The sequence below is a fragment of the Anticarsia gemmatalis genome, chromosome 9 (assembly GCF_050436995.1).
Source record: "Anticarsia gemmatalis isolate Benzon Research Colony breed Stoneville strain chromosome 9, ilAntGemm2 primary, whole genome shotgun sequence".
Classification (NCBI taxonomy): domain Eukaryota; kingdom Metazoa; phylum Arthropoda; class Insecta; order Lepidoptera; family Erebidae; genus Anticarsia; species Anticarsia gemmatalis.
This window is the reverse complement of record NC_134753.1, coordinates 8875047-8896495: the sequence shown is the minus strand read 5'-3', so window position 1 is coordinate 8896495 and position 21449 is coordinate 8875047. Positions and strand designations below refer to the sequence as shown.

Below are 21449 nucleotides of genomic sequence, written 5' to 3'. Positions count from 1 at the left end.
ATTATCTAAATCTGAATGAGCTTCTGAACTCATATACCTGATTAAATTAGATATAGTTTATTATTACGTATTTGTATGAATAGTATTGTATGTCTATTTTGCCTTGAATACCAAAGTTTGATTAGACTACAATATGATCCATTGTTACAAACCAGAACTACGATTATTTTCGATGGTATCCAGACCTCTTTGTATTGAGCGAAATTCTGTTCTTCATGTATCTATATAAAAATACTTATGTAGAGACACTGAAATTCATTGAAAAATAAACAAATGTTACGTTTAAAATGCGACCGTAGTTTCTGATAGCTTTAAATAACAAAGCGTTGTTAACATTTCTATCTCTATCTGTGTTGTGGTTGTACCAAACAGACACACAAAAGGAGTATAAAATCTACGTGAAAGCGTAAACCGAGACTGAAAGTACGAAACGTATTTTGGAATTATTTCCGGACCTTTCAGCTCATTAGAATACAATGTATAGTGCAGATAAAGACCAAAAGCACTATTATTGTTTAGATGCGTTTAACCCAAAAAACTTTATTTCGAATTTGAAAGTAGGTTAGAGACTAAAATGTTATCTCTGCAGTACAAAGGATTTTGTCTTAACACTTATTTCAGTCTATATATTTTCAGGTAATAGCTACATATAGTATAATAATATTGTTATCGACAAATGAATTGTAGCCACGCGTATAGAAATATTCATAACATTTGTTAATCCACACATAGACTTACACACTTACTTGTAATCAACAATGGTCCATAACAGAGAGTACCTCTCTAACAGCTTCTTATTGATTTCACAATGTAAATGGGCCCCTTTCTTCGTCTGTTTACTTGGCTGGGCACTTTAAGGCTTCGCATCTGACTATTTCTCTTTTGATGAAATTTATGAAAAGGTAAATCAAATGAAAATTTCGCTAGCCATTGTTTTAGAGTTGCTAAGTCAAAATCACCACAATGAAAAGGTGTTTAACCTAATTGACATCTCACTCCCTGAATTAATTTATGAATACACGTGATTAAGTGGCTTCGACGCTAGCTTGTAATAAATCAAAGTTTATCATACAAAGCTTCTATTCATTGTTAAAAGCTGTTTAGATTTTAGCTGATGCTATTTCGTTTATTATTTTCGTATAATAATTTTATGGATCACATTTTCTAGCACGTGGTGATCATATTGATCATACAGATGTAGACAGTCAAAACTTATTTTATTATCTTTATTTCTAGAGAGGTATGTTTACTTTTTTTTGACTTAACTTCGTAAACGCACGTTTGGAATAAACCTTTTCCTTGGAAAAATCATTCCATTAATTGTAAAGGAAAAATTAGAAACCTTTTATCTGTATTAATTTGAAATAGGTAGTTATTGAAAATACACATGTATATTACATTAGTCTTAATAGAGGATTAGGACTGATTCCATATAAGCACAGTTTCAGCACACTGTAACAAATCAGTAAAAGTTTGTTAAATGTTTTTAAGCTTATTACGAATTGCAGCAATATTTAAATAAGTTCTTTTTCATTTCGTTCCAAAACTCAACACGATTGACTTAATATGTAGATTTATACAGAAATAACGTAACATTATGATTGCCACGGTCATAGTGATACAGCCCCTTTACCTTGTCTAGTTTTTGAATGTCGAGTTCCGAACCACAAAAAATATAACAAGGCTCATGAATATCACACTAGGCTCGCTCCATTAATTTGATGGTATTATCAAGAAGAACTTAAAGGTCAATGTCCACGGTACATTTTTTCTTATGGTGCACATATACATACTTTCTAAGTTATTTTATATTACATCGCCTCACTTATTTTTTAGGTGCCCATTCACGTCAGCGGGAATATCCTGATAACAAATAATTATACTTATATCATATAACTAACGTGGATAAGTTTGAAAATAACTGTCAACGTATTAAAAATAGTGCAGTGTCACAAAAAATGATATGGCAAATAAAATAAATAATAAACTACTCAATTTTAGGGCTGCACTTACCTCCGGTTTTTGAGTATTTTTAACGGTAGTTTATCTATTCAATAGCGTTTAAACTCATATAAAAAAACGCTCTTAAACCGGGGGTTAGTGATTAAATAAAATACACGTTATTTACCGACTATCAAATATGTTGAAGTACAATGAGCGTTTTATGGATAATACGATACGAAAATACTTTACCTTTATTCGCTAACGTATGTTTTTGAACATTTCGCGAAGTGGAAGTTTGATAAAATCAGGATTTCCGTTCAGCCAATGTTATTCTTCAGAACTTGTTGACATCCTCTTCAAAAGCTCGCATATTTCATTTGTCAAAAAGGCAAGGAATGTTAAGACGGGGGTTGGTGGGGCTTTTATACGATTCGTGAAGGCGCGCGGCTTGGCGTCGGCAGCTGGCTCACGGCCGCGGCCTTAACGGAAGTTTTTCGCTCATTTGTTCCTAATTCCAAGGATGTGGCCTTCACAGCGAATATATAGGCAGAAGGAGTCTCCCGAAGCTCATTCTATTGACAGGTAGGATTTACAACATTCGAGGGTTTTCCTCATGACACTAACTTCGGCAGTTAGATACATAATAATATTTTATCGCATTGCTTTTATATGGTGTGTGTAAACATATTATGTGGATATGAGAAGGGAGGGAACGCGAAGGATGATATGATACGCTTCTACTCACTATCCAGTAGGAAAAACAAACATTTATCTTTCGCACATATGTGATTAGGATCAACTAAAAACATCACATCAGTTAGTTTAGCATTACATTTCCTGATTCAAATAAAGAATATTAAGAATATTAAAATATTACGAATGGAAGATAATATCTACGATTTTGCTTTAACATGATCTTATCTGATAGTTCCTAGGAAATATATGTTAAATTGACATAAAATATTTTTTTGCACAAGCTGTAAGTACCCTCAAATAGTGATAAACATCCTTCAGCATCCTGTTTCCGTAGCTATCACAAGCAATGTCCGTTCGGAAAATGTCGGTTTCTGAACGCAGCGACACCACGAGTGCGCCGAGCGTAACGTACGATTGTCGCTTTTCATCCGATATGCTTTTCAGTCTCAGCTGCTGTTGACGACTCGTTAAACTTGAATTGATCCCTACATACCCTTCTCGTCTATTTCATAATATGCGTAGGCGATATTGGTTAACCAGTAATGTGGAAAATCATTCTACGTATTAATATTATACCGGGCGTTAAGTATTCTTTATAACTGTTCTACTTACTCTATTATTATTCACCATTATTTTTTCACGAATATAGATCCCAATAATAGACTAGTCTAGCCGGGGTATTTGACAATATTGACGACTATATTGTTACTAAAGCCTTCATTTGTCTTTTTAGGTTTTGCGGGTGTGTTTTTTGTAAATGGTCACTAAAGTAGGACATAATAGCAATATTATCTCCCTGATCGATCTAAGTGGATGCCGCTCCTTCATGGTCTTATCATGTGTTTTAGTGAAGGGCAGACAGGGTTCCTAATCTGTACTATAAATAACACATTGGTAGTGAAAATTGCGTTGAGCTAATTATTGAAACAAATCTTTATGAAAGAATACCATGTTTGTACGTTTACAGGGCTTTGCACAAATAATTAATGGGTCAATATATTTTTAATAGACATGCTCACAGATGTATTTTGATGTTAATTACCGTTTATTACCAACATAATGGAAATTAATCAAAAAATTCAATAAATTTACAATTGCGTACAAATTAATAGTGTGATGATGAATGTATGAATAATTTATTATAATAATCAATTATCACTCATATTATTAACTGGCTTAAGGAAATAAAACTCATAATTCATCTTTATTGATAAAATAAATGAACGACAACAATAATTATTATAACTGTAAAAACTTTCAAGTTTTTTGAGCATTTATGCATAGATATAAAATCGAAAATGTAACATTTTCAAGCAATTAAAACAATACTGTGCCTCTACATATTATATTAATTCTGTATGTTAATGTTTGATCATATAAATAGTATTTATAGACCAACTGGTGTTACGAGTAAATGATGTTCATTAACTTTTTACATTTAACGTCCTACATGAATATGGTAGAAAAACCGTCGCAATAAAAGGTAGGTAAGTGACATTTATTTAAACGAATGGCTATAAATTTATATCAGAGAAGATACGATTTGGATAGAGTGGACACATTGCTAGGTGACGTGACAAGCTTACTTAGTAGAGGCCAGGTCAGCGAAATATTTTACGGGTTACAAGTTCATGTACGTGAGTGAACGTAATAAAGGTGTTCACTATTGAATATTGATACAAAACTTATGAGCAGGGCGTGATCTAAGTAGGATAGCGTGAGGAATAGGATTTCTTTTGCAGTTCCAATAGAATTACGACAGATAAAATAGGTTATTTCAGCCAGGTGGTTGATCCATTGTCTAGAAACTTTTCTCCGAAGGTATTTCTAATCCTGTGCAACTTTTAGAATGGTCCAATCAGTTTCATTTAAGGACCGATGGCAGTCACTACGCTAGCTGTCTGTCTGCTATAATGTATGTACTTACTGACGGTCATACTTAATGTACTCCTAGATGTATATCATGATTATAATCAAATTAGCGCTACGTGACGCTATCCTGCAAAAAAGTACGAGAACTTAGAGTTTTTTATCTCACATGGCGCAAATTAATTGTTAAAGGCTATCAATGCTGTAATAGACCCAGACCAAACATTTTTGCTGAAACAGTTTTACCATAAAAGCCTTTACTTTATTTTTTGTTCACTTACCTCCTGCCAATTCCGATTATATTTTGTGTTTCGATCAGAAAAAACCCAGTCTACATTTATATCAACTTTATTTTTTGTTTTTCACTCAATTGGTAAGAGACCTCATTCAAAGATACATTTTTGTCATAGTTAGTTTATCGACCTTATTTATTACATTTGCTTAGCTGTACCGCGATTCTGTACAACTATCGAGTATCGACTACCGACTCGCTATCGAAAAAATTTGTTTGAAAAATTGATCAGCGCCCCTAGCGGATTTTCGCAACAACTATGTTCTTCAATGGCGCCATTTTCCACCAAACATTGAAATAAAAGAAATTAAATAAATTATTTTTTTTAGCTGGAGCGCACGTAGGTGCAATTCGAAATTCGAATTTCGAAATAAAATGTTCTTTCCATTTTTAATTTTAATAAATTATTTAAATATTTTATATTAGATAATTTTAGGAAGACGCGGCCAACGAGGCTGAAAATGCATTGTCTCCTTTGCCTGCGTCAACGTAGAAAAAAAAAGACGCTGATTCTTTTTTCGTGTTGATAATGTTTCGTTGAACAACATTAATTATGATATTTATATTATTGATTTATTTTTACTAATACCGTTTAAAGTAGACTATAATTATTATTTATGAGAATAATACCTTTCATGATTATTTTTTATCCACTATATAATATATTTCAAATTAGTTTATACACAATTATTACCAATAAAATTTAATTTAAAGAACAAATTTTCAGAACGAATCTTTTTCTCACTTTAAATGTCAAGTTTTCGATACTCGATAGGTCGCGATTCTCTGCCGGATTGCTGCCGGTTTCCTAACGAGTAGCTCGATAGAAATGTATGGTATTCGATAGCGTGACGTTAGTATCGAATGTACAGAATCGAGGTACTGAATTATCTGGTTTGTCGATAGGTATATTGACCATTAGATTGATGTCTGAATGAAATCTTTGCCCTACAGTTTAATTAGATTCGTTTTCGATCCAAAAGATAACTTCATATTACGTTAATTAAGCAAGGCTGTTTTTACGGCCGAAATCCGATAGGTAACACTAATAAAACGAATTAAATTAAATCGAAAGTGTGAGTTTGGGTCGTTAAGGATTACTATCTAGGAATCTTAGTAGGCTTCGACATAATGAGAATTTAGAACTAAATGAGCAAATGGAATGGCATTGTTGATCATTTGTTTTCATTAACTTTATTAATTTGTTGTTGTGTGTTTTTTAACATTTTTTGATATTGTGTATAGATGTAGTTATTTGAGTGTTTTTGAATGTCTCTCTTAGAATCGCCAATATGCTCCGTTTGATTTAAGTTATGAAATTAAGATATTTTACGAGTCATCTAAGCTGTTCGTGCATATATTTAATGTTAGGCCGTTATTCCTAATCGCCAGCGAGCACCGTAGCAACACGTTTCCTCATAAATAATAACAATATCAATAATATAATATACAACGTGTCCCAAAACTCAACGTCAAAACGAAAACCTGAGCTAGGCCGAGTTGTGTTGGCTCTCAAAAAATAAAAATAAAAAATCTATCTCGTGTAGTTTAAAAATGACAACCACTTTTGTAAAATTGCCACCCTCTGATGAGTTTAGTCTACTGTGGCAACAAATGACGTCTTTTCTAGTCCTTTTTTTATGTGGAGTATTCTTAAGTAACGCTCCCACAAAATTCAATTCATTATTTGCACACAACTTCATTGGAATATCAGAAAATATCCCTTTTATGGCGAATTATGCCGTGAAAATAATTTCATCACTCAACTTTGACAGTCTGTCCTGAAAAATAATTGTACTACGCTTTGTCGGCATGTACCTTCAAAAGTTGGCGCATTTAATGAGCTTTCGAAAATGGTATAAAACTTACTAAATTATTTCATAGACGATGAGGAAATAAAAAAAATCTTAAGATAGTCGATATTTAACGTATTATTAGTTCGTCATAAAACTTTCTCAAAATTATTCTAATGTCATCTAGAAGTCTATCTTAAGATTTTTTTTATTTTCTCATCGTCTATGAAATAATTTAGTAAGTGTTATACCATTTTCGAAAGCTCATTAAATGCGCCAACTTTTGAAGGTACATGCCGACAAAGCGTAGTACAATTATTTTTCAGGACAGACTGTCAAAGTTGAGTGATGAAATTATTTTCACGGCATAATTCGCCATAAAAGGGATATTTTCTGATATTCCAATGAAGTTGTGTGCAAATAATGAATTGAATTTTGTGGGAGCGTTACTTAAGAATACTCCACATAAAAAAAGAACTAGAAAAGACGTCATTTGTTGCCACAGTAGACTAAACTCATCAGAGGGTGGCAATTTTACAAAAGTGGTTGTCATTTTTAAACTACACGAGATAGATTTTTTATTTTTATTTTTTGAGAGCCAACACAACTCGGCCTAGCTCAGGTTTTCGTTTTGACGTTGAGTTTTGGGACACGTTGTATATTTCAAAATACACATGTGTCTTAAATTATTAATTTTTAGATACTTATATTTCCAAATGCTTAGAGTTTCAAATGTTCTTAGTTTCCATTAACCAGGCCTTTGTTTCCAACGACCTCCCTTAAATGTAGTTTTATTTTGTAGTAACTGTTGGGAAAATATACGGGGGTATTAGAAAATTCTTTAGTGGAAGTACACATCTCTGTAATACTACGTACTTATCATTTGTTATAAATAGACTCACTTGTTTTGGGACCTTCATTAAGCAGAGTGAATCTACGCTTTTCAGAAACAAGACATCTGTTTTAGTGCTCTTGAATTTCAGAGAATTAAAGTATTTTGCGACTAAATTAGATGTGCTTGGTATTCTGTAGACTAATGCAAATTAATCTTTGTTGGTGTTTTCCCAACATACAGAGTAGAGTCGAATTTTCCTTATAGTTTTTCATACTTGCTAGGATTTACTTATTTCTTTTATCGTTGAGTTGTATATTTTTATTGATCTTTTTATATTTGTTTGTGATTTTTATGTATACCATAACATACCTGTTGAGTAACCTGTAAATAAATAAATAAAGACAACGGTCAACAATATTTTAAGACTATTGTAGGAAACTGAAGCAAACACTAAGACTTTACCTACTTAAACATGTGTGATCCAATACAACATATTGGATTTCTATACATATTATCATTAAAAATATATCCAAAGTTACTTCATAGTCTAAATGTTTGTATTACCCTAGGCGTTTGAAAATAAGTTACTATGATAATTGTTTTTTGTATACCTACAAATAAAGGTAGACAGTGGTACTTCGTACTTCAAAGACTGTTAAGCCGCCTCTACGAAATAAATACTTAAGAAGCATATAAAAAATAGAACAATCAAGCTCTATGTATTTCATTAAGCAAACCTGATATTTTTTACGAGCAAAGAACATCATAACCAACTAGAGGGTAAAAAATATTTTAAGTTACGTTGTTCTAAAAACAATTCTTATTTAAGAAGTGGTTCTTTCTTACCCGTTTCAAAATGGAGAATGTTTAATATATTACTCTCCCGGAGTGATCTACTTTCAAAGACATAATAACATCGCGAGTCTCGAGCCTTGGCGTAGAACGACACCAAAACTGGTATCATTTTTAAGTTCTTTATTAAGTTTGCCATAAAATTTTACGGCCCGGTTGTTTTGTGATGATACGAATTCTATAGGATTAGGACACAAACATTTCTGACTTAGCTTATAAATCCGCCGCAAATCGAATTGAGTTAATGGCTTTATAACGTTTATTTCGAGTGTATCTACAGTAATATACCTGAAATTAAGTAATATGACTTAAGTAGCTACCAAAATCTTTTCTAAAAGTAAAAATGGATATTCTAGATATCACTGTATCTACCTCAGATAATTGTACCAAGTTGTTTTGTTACTATAGGTATATCAATAAACATTGTAGCAGTTACTCGACCGGCTCGGCAAGCGCAATTGGCGGCCATTCATAACAATGATTGTGGAATATTATGGATGCAGTATGTGGTCGATTATATCTAAGAATAAATTGATACTGTTATTGGGTAAGCAGTTGCTAACCCGCGTAATGGAATGATTTCCTTTACTATTATTAGGCATGTCTAAAATTAGTGCTTAAAAGCGATTGAAATGTTTACAAACATTATTTGTATATTATATATTGGTGATTACCCGATAAGTTGTATATTTATAAAGGTGTATCTTGCATAAATAATAATGTATGTATGTGATTATTATTGTTAGTATAGACGTTTACAGAAAGATCAGTTCTGTTAATTAAATATGTTTTTCTGATAGGTACTGAATTACCGATGGTGGAGATAAATCTACAGCAATGCTCGTTAATACTACGAACCGGTAGCATTCAATGTGCCAATATTTTCACTGACCTTTATTAGGCCATTTTCTCCCGTTGTCACAAGAGAGCCATTTGCCGATAAATATGAGGTCAAAGGGATCGCTGAAACCCATTTAGCTTTTATGTTAAAATATTATATGAAAAATATAATATTTCAGGCGAATTTTATGAAAATATGCATGTTAAAGTAACAAATCGAGTAACAAGAGCTTAATGACACCAAACTATGCTAGTCGAAATATTCAAACATCCGATCGTTGTAAATGGACCCAAATTTTTGGTTCAGAAACAAAAATTTATATTATTTTGTAGAGCGAGTTACGATCATGAAATTTCACAAACAAAAGCTTTTGTTTGCATATTTCTGAATACTTTTCTTTTGTTAAAAAAATACAATTGTTGAATCGTTGTTGTTGCACCTTGTTGTTGTGAATACGAAAATGATCAGTATTATAAAATATTATTTTAATAAATACATTTGTTGAGTCAGCCAGCATTTTTCTTGTTTTGTGCGCTCATCAGATTTTTAAACAAGATATATTGTAAAAAATGGCTAGTTAATATTCAAGGGTGTCTGGTTGTAGCTTTTATGGTTAATACTGCCCCTAATAAAAAGTTCTACGGGTACATAAGGCTGGTATTGTTTGGAGACATGCTGTAAGTACTATAAAAGTCGTGGTATTGAAACAGGTTGTCTTAAAATAAAATTTAAATTAATGTTTTCGTAAATCAAGTAAGGGATATCCACAGTAATTTTATCTTTGTAAGATGCGGGGAATTCCAAATTGGACCTGGGTTTCTCAGGCTGATGTCAAATACCTTCATGTCTATATTTAGATATCAGTACATACATTATTGAACTATTTTTAGAGTAGGCAGACCACGTTGTACGTATATGCAAATAACAGTTTATTTTCCTTTTAGTCATATTCCTAGCTGCATTTCAATAAGTTATATAAAGCTTTTATTTAGGGCGCGTAATGTAATTCGTTGAAATGGTTATTACATACGAACGCGTAGACTACTCAGAACAGTGGCAACAATTTAAATTGGCAAAATTTTATTTAATCAAGAGACCATACTTGTCTAAACCGTAGATGTATTCACGTTACCTATATAATTGAGTTCCATATAAATAATCTAGCTGACTAGGAAAATGGTATTAGGACCTTGAGTATGATATTGTGAGATATTAGCTCAGTATCTACAGGCTAACATTATTGTAGTGTTTTTGGTTTAGTATAGTATCCACTATACACGGGTCAAGGCACATCACATGGTTTAATTATAATTATTTAGAAAGATTTAGAAATAGTCGTTTGTGACACAGATGTCTTTTCGCGGATTATTTCGCGATATAATAAGAGCCAATTACCGGATAATGGCCGCCTTTTGAAGATGTAATATATTAAACAACACAATCTAATAATCTTTAACAACACAATCTACTCAAATTACTCGAGTTATATAACTGCAAAATAGTTAAGATACACGCGTTATAGTCGTAATTAAAGTGATGTTTTTATTAAATCGTCAGTTTGGTATAAATTAAACGTATTATTCAGGGAAATACCAAGTTTTTATAACATTTTGAGGTGAGCTTCAATTGTTTCTCATACTTGTTAGCCGTTTGATATAAGTATCTACCGTAGTTAAACGAATTTTTGCGGATATCATATTATTAAACCTACGTATGTACATAATATTCCACATGGATGATCAATAACTTACTCACCCATACACGTAATATTAATATTTTGTGATGTAATAAATTGGTCTGCTAATACAAATTATCGTATAGGTATTCCCTTCTGGGAAATTACCAAGCACTCACTCCATAACTTTTTGATAACAATAATATTATTATAATTAAAAATGTAACTAAGTATCATAACGCTTTTCTTTTAATGATGATGTTATTTTTATTTATACAGAGATTGTTAGTTGCTAGTTTTATTGGTAGGTAATTATACTTTGGTAAAAATTATTTTGTAATACCTACAACAATGAATGTATACCAACTATTACTAATCTCAGCAAGCATAACAATGGCTAAACTAGATAAAATATTCAATATTACTAAACTAAGCTTTCAAATTGAAATTGTTCAGCAACTTTTGCTGCTGGCTATGCAAAATGTATGAAAAATTATTTTGTAGCAACCTACCAATATCCAGCCATTCATAGAAGTTTATAAATAAGTATAAGGGAACCTGTTGTACCTAGGCCGGTTTTTTAGAAATATATTTTTTATTGTGATTTGACGTGCAGCACACAAATCATATTTGCATATTTTGAAATGTCAATTATTTGGGTACTCACCAAAAAAATATCAGAAATGTATATTTAATACTTACATAATATTTTTAAATTTAGAAAAAAATGGGAAATGTGGCCAAGGTACAACATACCCTATGTACCTAGGCCAGTAGTACGTTGTACCTGGGCCACATTGAAATTTGGGGGTAATTTAAGCAAATTATCAAGTTTTGTTAACTAAAATCATTTTATTTGATTTATTACAGTACACAGTATTATTACAGTATACAGTATTTAACAAAACATTTTAAAAATTCTCAAATGATCAACATTTAGAAATGATCAAAATTAAAATTATATTCATAGCTATTTTTATGCTTTTCAAACAAAATATTTAAATAAAAACAACTAACTTTTTGCCACCGTTTCGTTACATCACATCGCTGCGCCTGCCAAACTCCATATGTGTATTTTGATGTTAAAAAAAATGAATCTTGTGTCCCAAATAAAAGAAAAAGTTTTCCAAAATCTCACAAAAGACACATGTGGAACTTGGCAGGCGCAGCAACGATATCACATAATATAATATAGCAAATCAATATACCTATATAGCATAGCAAATGGAAAACAAAATATTTAAACAATTATCTTTACCTATATATAAATTATTATTTCTCTCTTAAATTTTAATCAGTCATTTGGACTAGCTATTATAAAAACACTATCAATAATGTAGATATATTATTCAGCCTTAAGCATTTAGTAGAAATCCCAGTACTTCTGTATCTCTGGAACATAATAAATTTCTCTGTTCTTGTTAACTTTTTGCGGGGTTTTTGTTAAATTTTTTCGACAATGTCACTCATCGGGTACAGATTGAAATCCTCTTTTTCAGGGCATTTCCAGTTTTTAAGTGATTTTTGCATCGATTTCTGAAATAATAAAGATATTTAATTAGGAATATTATTACGTAAATGTGAAATAATTTAATAAAATATTCTCTTGGCCAAAGTACAACATCCAGGTTGTACCTTGGCCACTGGCCAAGGTACAACTGATCGACAGTGACCGAGGTACAACACTACTCCAACTTCACTAAAACGGTGGATTTTATATAGTTTAGAGTTAAGTATCTCGTAAGTTTTTTATTGTGTTGAGACTTGTAAAATCAAAGAACCGATAGCATATAACAGTTAAGTGACTATTAGAAAACTTTTAAAACTATTAGACTTCAAAATATATTAGAAATACTTACTTTTTCACGCAAAAAAGTTTCAGCGTCGATAACACCAAACACCGGCTTAATGGCGGTATGCGACTAACTTCACATTGAATAGTCTGTAGTGACGTATCGAATACTATAAACAGTAGAATTTAGTATCTCGCGAATATTTGAAAACGAGCCCAGTGGCCTAGGTACACATAGTGCCAAGGAACAACAGGTTCCCCTATATTTTTATTGTTTTACACATTAACATCAAAACAAGGTTATGGAGAAAAACAAAATAGCTCGGACTATGTAGATGAGGATGGGGACACGAGAGACGAATAAAATCTGTCCGAAGAAGATTTGATTGGCTCCCCTATTCGTTATTAGCTAATTGCTTTGCGGAGCAGTCGTTCTTATATTCTGTTTGCCCACAGCTATGTTTGTATACCTTACCTATTAGGTACCTATAAGAAGAAATTTTGTCAGATTCACAATCTTAATACACAGATATATTCCTTATATTTACTTTAGCTACGGCTATCAATATTTGTTATCACGACGATACTTTTTGTATATTTAGCTACTTTATACAGACTTCACATTAAGGAAAAAACAACTAAGTACTTTGGTAAACAGTAGTAACAGCTGTGATGATAATACAAACTAAATAATTTAGATTTTTAAATACAACTTGTACAAATAGTTTTTAATATACCGTCTGTAATTCTTGCCTTGCATTAAACAGATACGTTTAAACTTGACCGTTCGATACTAGTAAAAAAACTTGTTTGGGTTGATCACCTTTAAAATGATTTAGTTAATAAACCATTTAACATTAACACTCATCTAGTAACAGTAGTTAGTCGCTGGATTAATATACTTAATTATTTCATATTAATCTATCCAATAAACTTGATTGTGTTTTAATCATTTATTTGGCCGCGTTAAGGGCCAATTAGTGTGACCTTCGACACATTTTAGTATGTATAATTATTGTATAGTATAATATGAATAGTTTATAATTATATGGTCTAACTTTTGCAAGATATTTGGAATTAGTTTCCGTTATTTCAAACCATATTTTTTTATTGATGCATTTTAATATTGATTTAATTTAGAATAAATAAATTCTTCATCCGGTTATACATAAGCAGCGGCTTGTTTAGGTAAACACAAATTTTGCTAAGATGCTCTTATAAAATTTTATTCAGAACAGGTTTGCCTTGTTCACAGGTAAAAATGACGCTGCCAGCGCCCCAGACGATGGACGAATACGAAGATTCATTTGTGATGAACACAACTAACGTGACCGGTCATCAGGCCGCTTACGATGAACAGTATGCCCTCGATCTCCTAGTGCCTCTTACCATTACATACGCAGTTATCTTCGTGGCTGGCATATTGGGCAACACCAGCACATGTGTGGTCATTGCGAGGAATCGCTCCATGCACACCGCCACCAACTTCTACTTGTTCAGTCTCGCTATCTCAGATCTCATTCTGCTCGTGTGCGGACTGCCCTTTGAACTTCATCGACTATGGAATCCGTTAACATATCCGCTAGGCGAGGCACATTGCATTGCTATCGGGTTGGCCTCGGAGACGTCAGCTAACGCGACAGTGTTGACAATAACTGCTTTCACAGTGGAAAGGTACATAGCGATATGTCGGCCGTTCATGTCACACACCATGTCAAAGCTGTCGAGGGCGGTGCGCTTCATAATAGCTATATGGGTGTTTGCGTTGTGTACAGCTGTGCCTCAAGCCATGCAGTTCGGTATAGTGTCGTATGTGGAAAATGGTCAGAATGTGAGTTCGTGTACAGTGAAGGGTGTGGGGGTGCACCAAGTGTTTGTTATATCTAGTTTTGTGTTTTTCGTAGTGCCTATGTCTATGATATCTGTGTTGTACGCGTTAATCGGAATTAAGTTACGGACTTCGCGAGTGTTGCATCCAGTGAAAAAGTTATCGGTGGACAGTAACGAGAGAGCTAGTGGACAAATGCAATACAGGAATGGTGCGTCGCAAAGGAGAGTTATTAGAATGCTCGGTAAGAATAAGTACCTCTGATTCGATTATAACATAGAAATAACATGACACAACACTCACACACGTATATCAAAATAAACTCAAATATAATCCCCTAACTTAAAACTTATAAAATTCTGAAGCATTCGACGTCATAAATTAAAACGTAAATCTAAAAAAAATCGCTTCCGATTGTTCGGTATCATATCTTACTCGACAAACAATAAACAGTCACAATGTTATAAATATCTAAAGTAAATACTTTCACGAAAGCTGATGGTTTTTTCGACTCCGAAGGTTGGGAGTACCTACGAACTTTTTGGAAAACAGCTTTATGTGTAGTTAACTATCATCTATACTAATATTATAAAGCTGAAGAGTTTGTTTGTTTGTTTGAACGCGCTAATCCCAGGAAATGCAGGTGCGATTTGAAAAATTGCTTTACTGTTGGATAACCTGTTTATTGAGGAAGGCTATAGTCTATATAACATTACGCTACAAACATTAGGAGCGGAGTAGCAACGATTTCTGTCATTTACCATAGTATATAGTTTATTAGGCCTTCATTCTGTAATTTAAATTGATACCTGTATTCAAAATAAACTAGCTATTAATAGAAAAAATCGATACAATTATAATATTACCGTTATTGGTCTACAATAAGAGGTTAAAGTCCCTTTGGCCCTGTACCACGTGGAGCCTTGAAATAAATCTTTATTAGCTTCTGTTTACTTTTAATTTCGGGGTTTTCCTCATAAAATTGACGTAAAAAACTGAACATTGGGTTGTGGTCACTCTAATAAACGATCTACTAACTACTAAATACATCCGTAGAAATGTCACCGCTATTTTGAGTTGAAAACCGCCATTAATTTGTTTATAAACATCTAGGTTATGGTATTGAACAATGTTTGTATTCCATTCAAGCATTTTAGTAGTCCGGTTTCCGCTTTTGAAGTGAACTTAAATTCATTAAAAATAAATTATTCATGTATTTTTTGTTTAGAATTCTTTACGAGTTGTATCTTAATGAGACAATGTTTAACATATTTTTTATAGAAAAAGAACTTAATTACTCATATGATAATAAAATAATAAGTTAATCATAATCTAAAAAAAAAACACGATCTTAGCCAGTAGGTACATGAGGTTAATGTCCTTGCATTAACATATCATTGCGACATTTTTACAAACACAAAATGTTAATAAATCGCGCCTATATTTAAATCGAATTAAAACTTTGCGAATTTTTTGCGAAACGAAAACTGGTGAAAAGTGTTCGTATCGATTTATATGGGAATTGAATAAGCTCTAATTTTGGTAGCACGAAATATTTCTGTTTACCATCCAATCGAAAATTTCTATCAGACAGAATCAAAAGTCGTTAATCAGCAGCACGAATCTTTGATTTGACATACGATAATGTGAATTTCGAAGAATTGCTTATAATTCTTGTTTTGTTTTTTCCTAGCTTAGAGTTTATGAACATTTTCCTTGAAATGGCAGGTTGTAAAAGATGAACAGTGTTTCAACCTAGTTTCTACAGCGTCTCGTGGATAAGGGTAGGATAGGCTAAACGACCTAGTAAAGCCTAGCAGTCTAACGGGATTAGATCTCCTATTACTTTATATTTTGCTATTTGAATTCAGATAAGATTGCTGCGGTAGTGTAAAATTGAGTGTGCTTTGCCTATGTCAGAGTTTGACTGGTAATAAACTGCAAACAATATTTTTACTTCTTATAGTATAAAGGAAGTACAAAGTACAAACGATTAAATCAGATAAACTTTCCTGGTGCTGTAAAGCAGCAAGTAAAAAGAATAACATTATATTATAAACGAATGTATTTTTGGTGAACTAAATACGACTACACAATTCTAAAAATAAGCAGTATCACCTAGTCACAAAAAATTCATAAGATATAATAGTATTTATTACCCAATGACACAGTAAAATGTGAATGATGCAATAACTCGCGAATATGCAGGAATCAAAACATTAATTTTCGAATTTCAACAGTTCGTAAAGTGTAAATCGAGAGAAACGCTTTTAAGCGACGCGATAAACAAAATCCGGGACTGCTTACGACGACGTTCAATATCACATAGTACATACCTTGTATTACAATTTATCAATTTGGCGTTAATTGCGTGCGTCAATTTATCTGAGATTGATTAGCTTATTCTTACAACTATTTAATAATATATTTCAAAATTATAAAAATAATTTACTCAACGCATTTACAGTATTTCTATCCTGTTAAATCAAATCAAATCAAATCAAATCATTTATTCATATAGGTCAAATGTTGACACTTATGATAGTCAATGATACAGAGAGTGAATTTACCGCCAGTTCGGAAGGTAGGGCCAATGAGAAGAGCTGGCAAGAAACTCCAGGCCACTCTTTTTAATCGCCAATTAATTTTAACAATCTTTCTATTAGGTATAAATCTTTGATGATGTAAGGAGCCGCTACCAACACTACCGAACACTCATAGGTATAATATATAAAATTAAATCAATATAAAGGTGCTAATAACATAACAAGTGTATTGGAAGCATGATGGGAGCATCTACTTACATCATGATAGTATTGCAGTCATAAGAGGCATCTCAAGAGCAGACTATGGCACAAGGTATTATATCTATTAATACCTATTTACTTTAAAAATATATATATTTGGCAAATTCACCACAACCAGGACGACCAGTCACCCCAAGCAGCACCCGTTCACGAGTATGACACATGGACCAGCCATCACCCCCTTCGCACATATTAGAGGGAAGGGGGTGACCCGGCACACGACGTTATGTAAGATGAGGCAAAGATAGTCCTTTAAAAGTATAAAAAAATCCCAACAATATAATTTACTGAAATCATCTCTAGCACAATGATAACAACCAAGCATTTGAACGTCTGAAGTACAACAGATGTAAAGTGATTGAGCTTAAATGGCTTTTATAATATTATTTTTCCTCGAATTCCAAAAAAAAAGACATCGCGTGGGCGATTTATAATATTAATTTAATTAAATGGGTTTCACTGACTTAACTTTTTACGACAAATGATTTCAAACCTACTTCAAAAGGATTTCCTCTAATAAAAGGGGTACGGTAATTTTTATGTCGCGCAGGTTAATTGGGTCTTTGTTTCTTTGTCTCTTTGTCTAAGAAAACAGTTAATATTTTGTGTTTTTGTATGAAATAAAAATCGTGCATTTTGACTGTCAATTAAATACAATTCAAATTGATGTTAATTGCAAACTAATATTAATTGAGGCTATTAATAAATCTATGTGTGAATTAAAACTATCAAATCTTTACTTGTTTAAAATTTGATGAATTATGGAAGGTATTAAATATTAAATAAATAATAAATCAATGCTTCTAATATTTTATTACCGATGAGTTGTAAGTAATCTGTTATAGTTATAACTGACAGAACTTGCCTATGTTTTTAATGGCCAATGACCAATTAAATATTGAAATTTTACTGGGTATTCCCTTCTTTTCAATAAATGAAAGACAAAAAATCGATTTCATTTTAATAATATCATTGGACTTTCATCGGGCTTATCAATTAATAACAAGTAGAGCCACAGACTCTTGATTTAATACCTGCTCAATATCCAATGATAGCTTTGTCCGTATGTTAACAAAATACCTAACGATATTGATAAAGCAGACGTATTTGTCACGAACCCTCGGAAATACTTAAATTCGGTGAAATATAGACGACAATATTTTTTCTCTCTGCCTGTGAAATCTAAAGAGATAAAATCTGAATAAGAATTTAAGACACATTTTGCTGTTCAGTGACTCTTTAATAATGTTTTTGTTAGTTATAATCGCTCTGAATAGAGATATTGGTTTAGACATTATGTTACTAATGCCTTTTCCGATAACTTTAACACTGTATTTTTACAATAAAATAGTTTTGTGCTCAAGAAATAAAATATTTTATAATGTAGGGTGTCTTTGTTAAGGCATGGGTGTGTTTCCATCTGTATTTTCTTTTATCACAATACAGGCGTTATAGAGAAACCTGAAGCGAGCGTAAGTGCTTCTTTCATTGCGCTTTTCAGCATCTAGCTATTGTACTCGTAAACAACTGTGATACCTTTTTAACTTTTACGACGATTGTATTATTTTAACCAAAGATTTCATTTGCAAAGATACAAAATTACAGGTTACGAAAGAAAAAAAATTAAAATACAAACATAAAGAATTAGCCGCGGAGGTTTTAACGTTAATTAATTTAAGTGATAGCTCAAAATACGACAATATGACTATCAAAGTTTGAACAATTCAAGTAATTTACGAGTAATACTGACAACAACAGTAAAGTATAAACATTAGTGTGAAGTTATATTGTTTGAGGTACTAAAACTCGCCACATAGACGGATGGCTAAACGTGAAGCACTCGTCCTTCAGCGGCTCCAGCTTTCATGTGAACTTGTAAGTGCGAAACTTTGCTGTACGTACGGGATTGTCGAGCCGTTTGTTCACGTGTAGTTCCGTTTAGTATTATGGTAGGAGAGGTGACTTAAAGCCTGAATTACGCATATCTGCTACAGTCGTAAGTCTGGCACAATAGTCTGATTCAAACAAAACATTTGTTCCAACACCATTGTTCTTTTTCCCAGCCTCTTGCCAGCTTTAATTCGGTGCTCTAAGTCCCAAAATATTTTGGGAATCCTCCCTCAGTTAGTCCAATGCTTTTCATATTGGCTTTTACTACATCACGACGGCGCTTCTTGTGCTCACAAGCGCTCCAATATCTGACTGAAAATGAAATCTAAAGTGCCGATTCTAATAAAATTTTATGACAAAGCATACTTTTTAGCTTTCGGTTATGGTTTGAACAAAGCCAGAGCAGCTTGGTAAGTACCAGTTGTTTTCGTGATAATAGCTTCAAGCTGCATTAAATTACTTTTTACCGCCGCACTAATGTTATAAAATGTTCTTGATAACATTAAAACAAACTATAAAATGGAACTTTATACGTATTATAACAATTATCTTCCGGCAGTACATTTTCTGGTAGGTATTTCTAAAACATTCATATTATTTATTTAACCTAACCTCCTGTAAACAAATTTCAGAATTAGGTAACTGATTATATAACTCCAGACCTAAATCAGATTACTAGCTCTTATCTACTACGCATCTTGAGATAGGTAATACTTATTAGACATGAAATATCATATCTAATTGGATTTCTTGGGATCGTTCGCAAAAATTCTAGGTTATTCTACAATACGCGTGACTTACTCAGTAAAGCGAATGGCATGTACTCGGAGCCTTAATGACATTGTTAGGTGGCAATGTGAGAAGGAAGGGTGTCACGAAAATAGCTCAACGGGTTAAGATATTGACACGCAGACAAGGTCGAGCTAACATAAAAGTCGCAGTAGAACTTGTAACAGCTGAAATAGACAGATATTACTAAGACTAGACGTAATAATATCTTCAAAATACAACTAGAGATAAACATGAGAATTATTTCAAAGCCCTAGTAATTTATTTACAGGACAGTGTATTTGAGAACATAAACGCGGAAACCGTATTATAATATACCTATCTGTACAAGCAGTATTGCCATTTATCGTGATGCGAAATAACGTTGAAAATACAGGAACATTAAATCACTGTGTTGACATATCTGATCGACCAGAATCTATTTTGTCCAGGGCTTACTTCGCGCCACCGATTTATTCATACGTACAGCTATTACATAAGTTGATGTATTATACTAAAATAAATGTATTTTTCATAAAAATAGAATAGCATTTCTTCATTATGAGAAAAATATTCTCTGGTTCTTTGGACGTATTACTCGTCTTGGCAAATGTCAAGACATTCATGATAAGTAAACAAACTGCATGAAAGAGTGTCATTAATTTGAATCTTCATACGTATTCGCTCTGTGGAGTACCAACATAAAATTGTTTTCCTTGCTTTCAGGTAAACAAATATATATATTTATCTCATAGTGTTATCGTATGTGTGTGGTATCAAATCGTAAAACGTGTAAGATGGAAAGCAACGTTAATAAACAAGCATTGCACAACCACGGAATATAAAAATATTTTCTGTTTGTTCACTATTCATTATTTACATTTTGTCAAAAAAAGAAAATTAGAAAGTGAATGAGGACATTGAGCAATTTTGCTTGAATGTAACTTTCGTTTTATTGTTTTAGATAATAATCTCGTTAATTTGTTACCAAAATAATAGGCCTTATTAACACATGACTTTAATAAGTAGATTTTCTGCGGTTCAAGACATTAAAATCTGTTATCTACAAATACCTATACATATAGAGCCTGTGTATGATTATTATACTTGCCTAGTACACGGAACTGAATATACGAACATAAGTCCCAAGTATGTCATTATTGTCAATTAAAATATTTTAAAATTTAATGTCGAGTTCACATGTTCTAACCAGTGTCTAATGCTCGCCTACATGTTTTTGTTCGATATAAATCTAGTTTTGGGAGCCTCTAATTTCCTGTGCTTATTATATTTATTATTATTCAAATGATGTAGCAATAATATCTTAATTTTAAGAGACTGATTGAGAGATTTTTTGATTACATAATACTCTAGGTTTGTAATGTAGCATAATATTCTTCATTTAAAGGTCACACTAACTAATTGTACTGACTTATTGATCAGTGTTTTAATAACTGTTTTTTATTATTAATGAATAATTAACGACATATTTTAAATTCTCATTATTAGCCATCGGAAGTACATAGATAATGTTACGGATATACTGTTCGATTGTAATCAATTCATC

At 32.4% G+C, this 21449-nt stretch overlaps 1 protein-coding gene across 2 annotated transcripts in view; it reads left to right on the top strand.

Moving 5' to 3' along the window:
- The window catches only part of LOC142975551 (pyrokinin-1 receptor-like), a 55442-nt gene that overhangs the window by 15568 nt on the left and 18425 nt on the right, over positions 1–21449 (top strand). For both annotated transcript variants that reach the window (XM_076118475.1, XM_076118476.1), the window contains exon 2: positions 13845–14661. In XM_076118475.1, the coding sequence (XP_075974590.1) occupies positions 13851–14661 (811 nt within the window). In that variant the 5' untranslated portion in view covers positions 13845–13850. The remainder of the gene's footprint in view (positions 1–13844; positions 14662–21449) is intronic.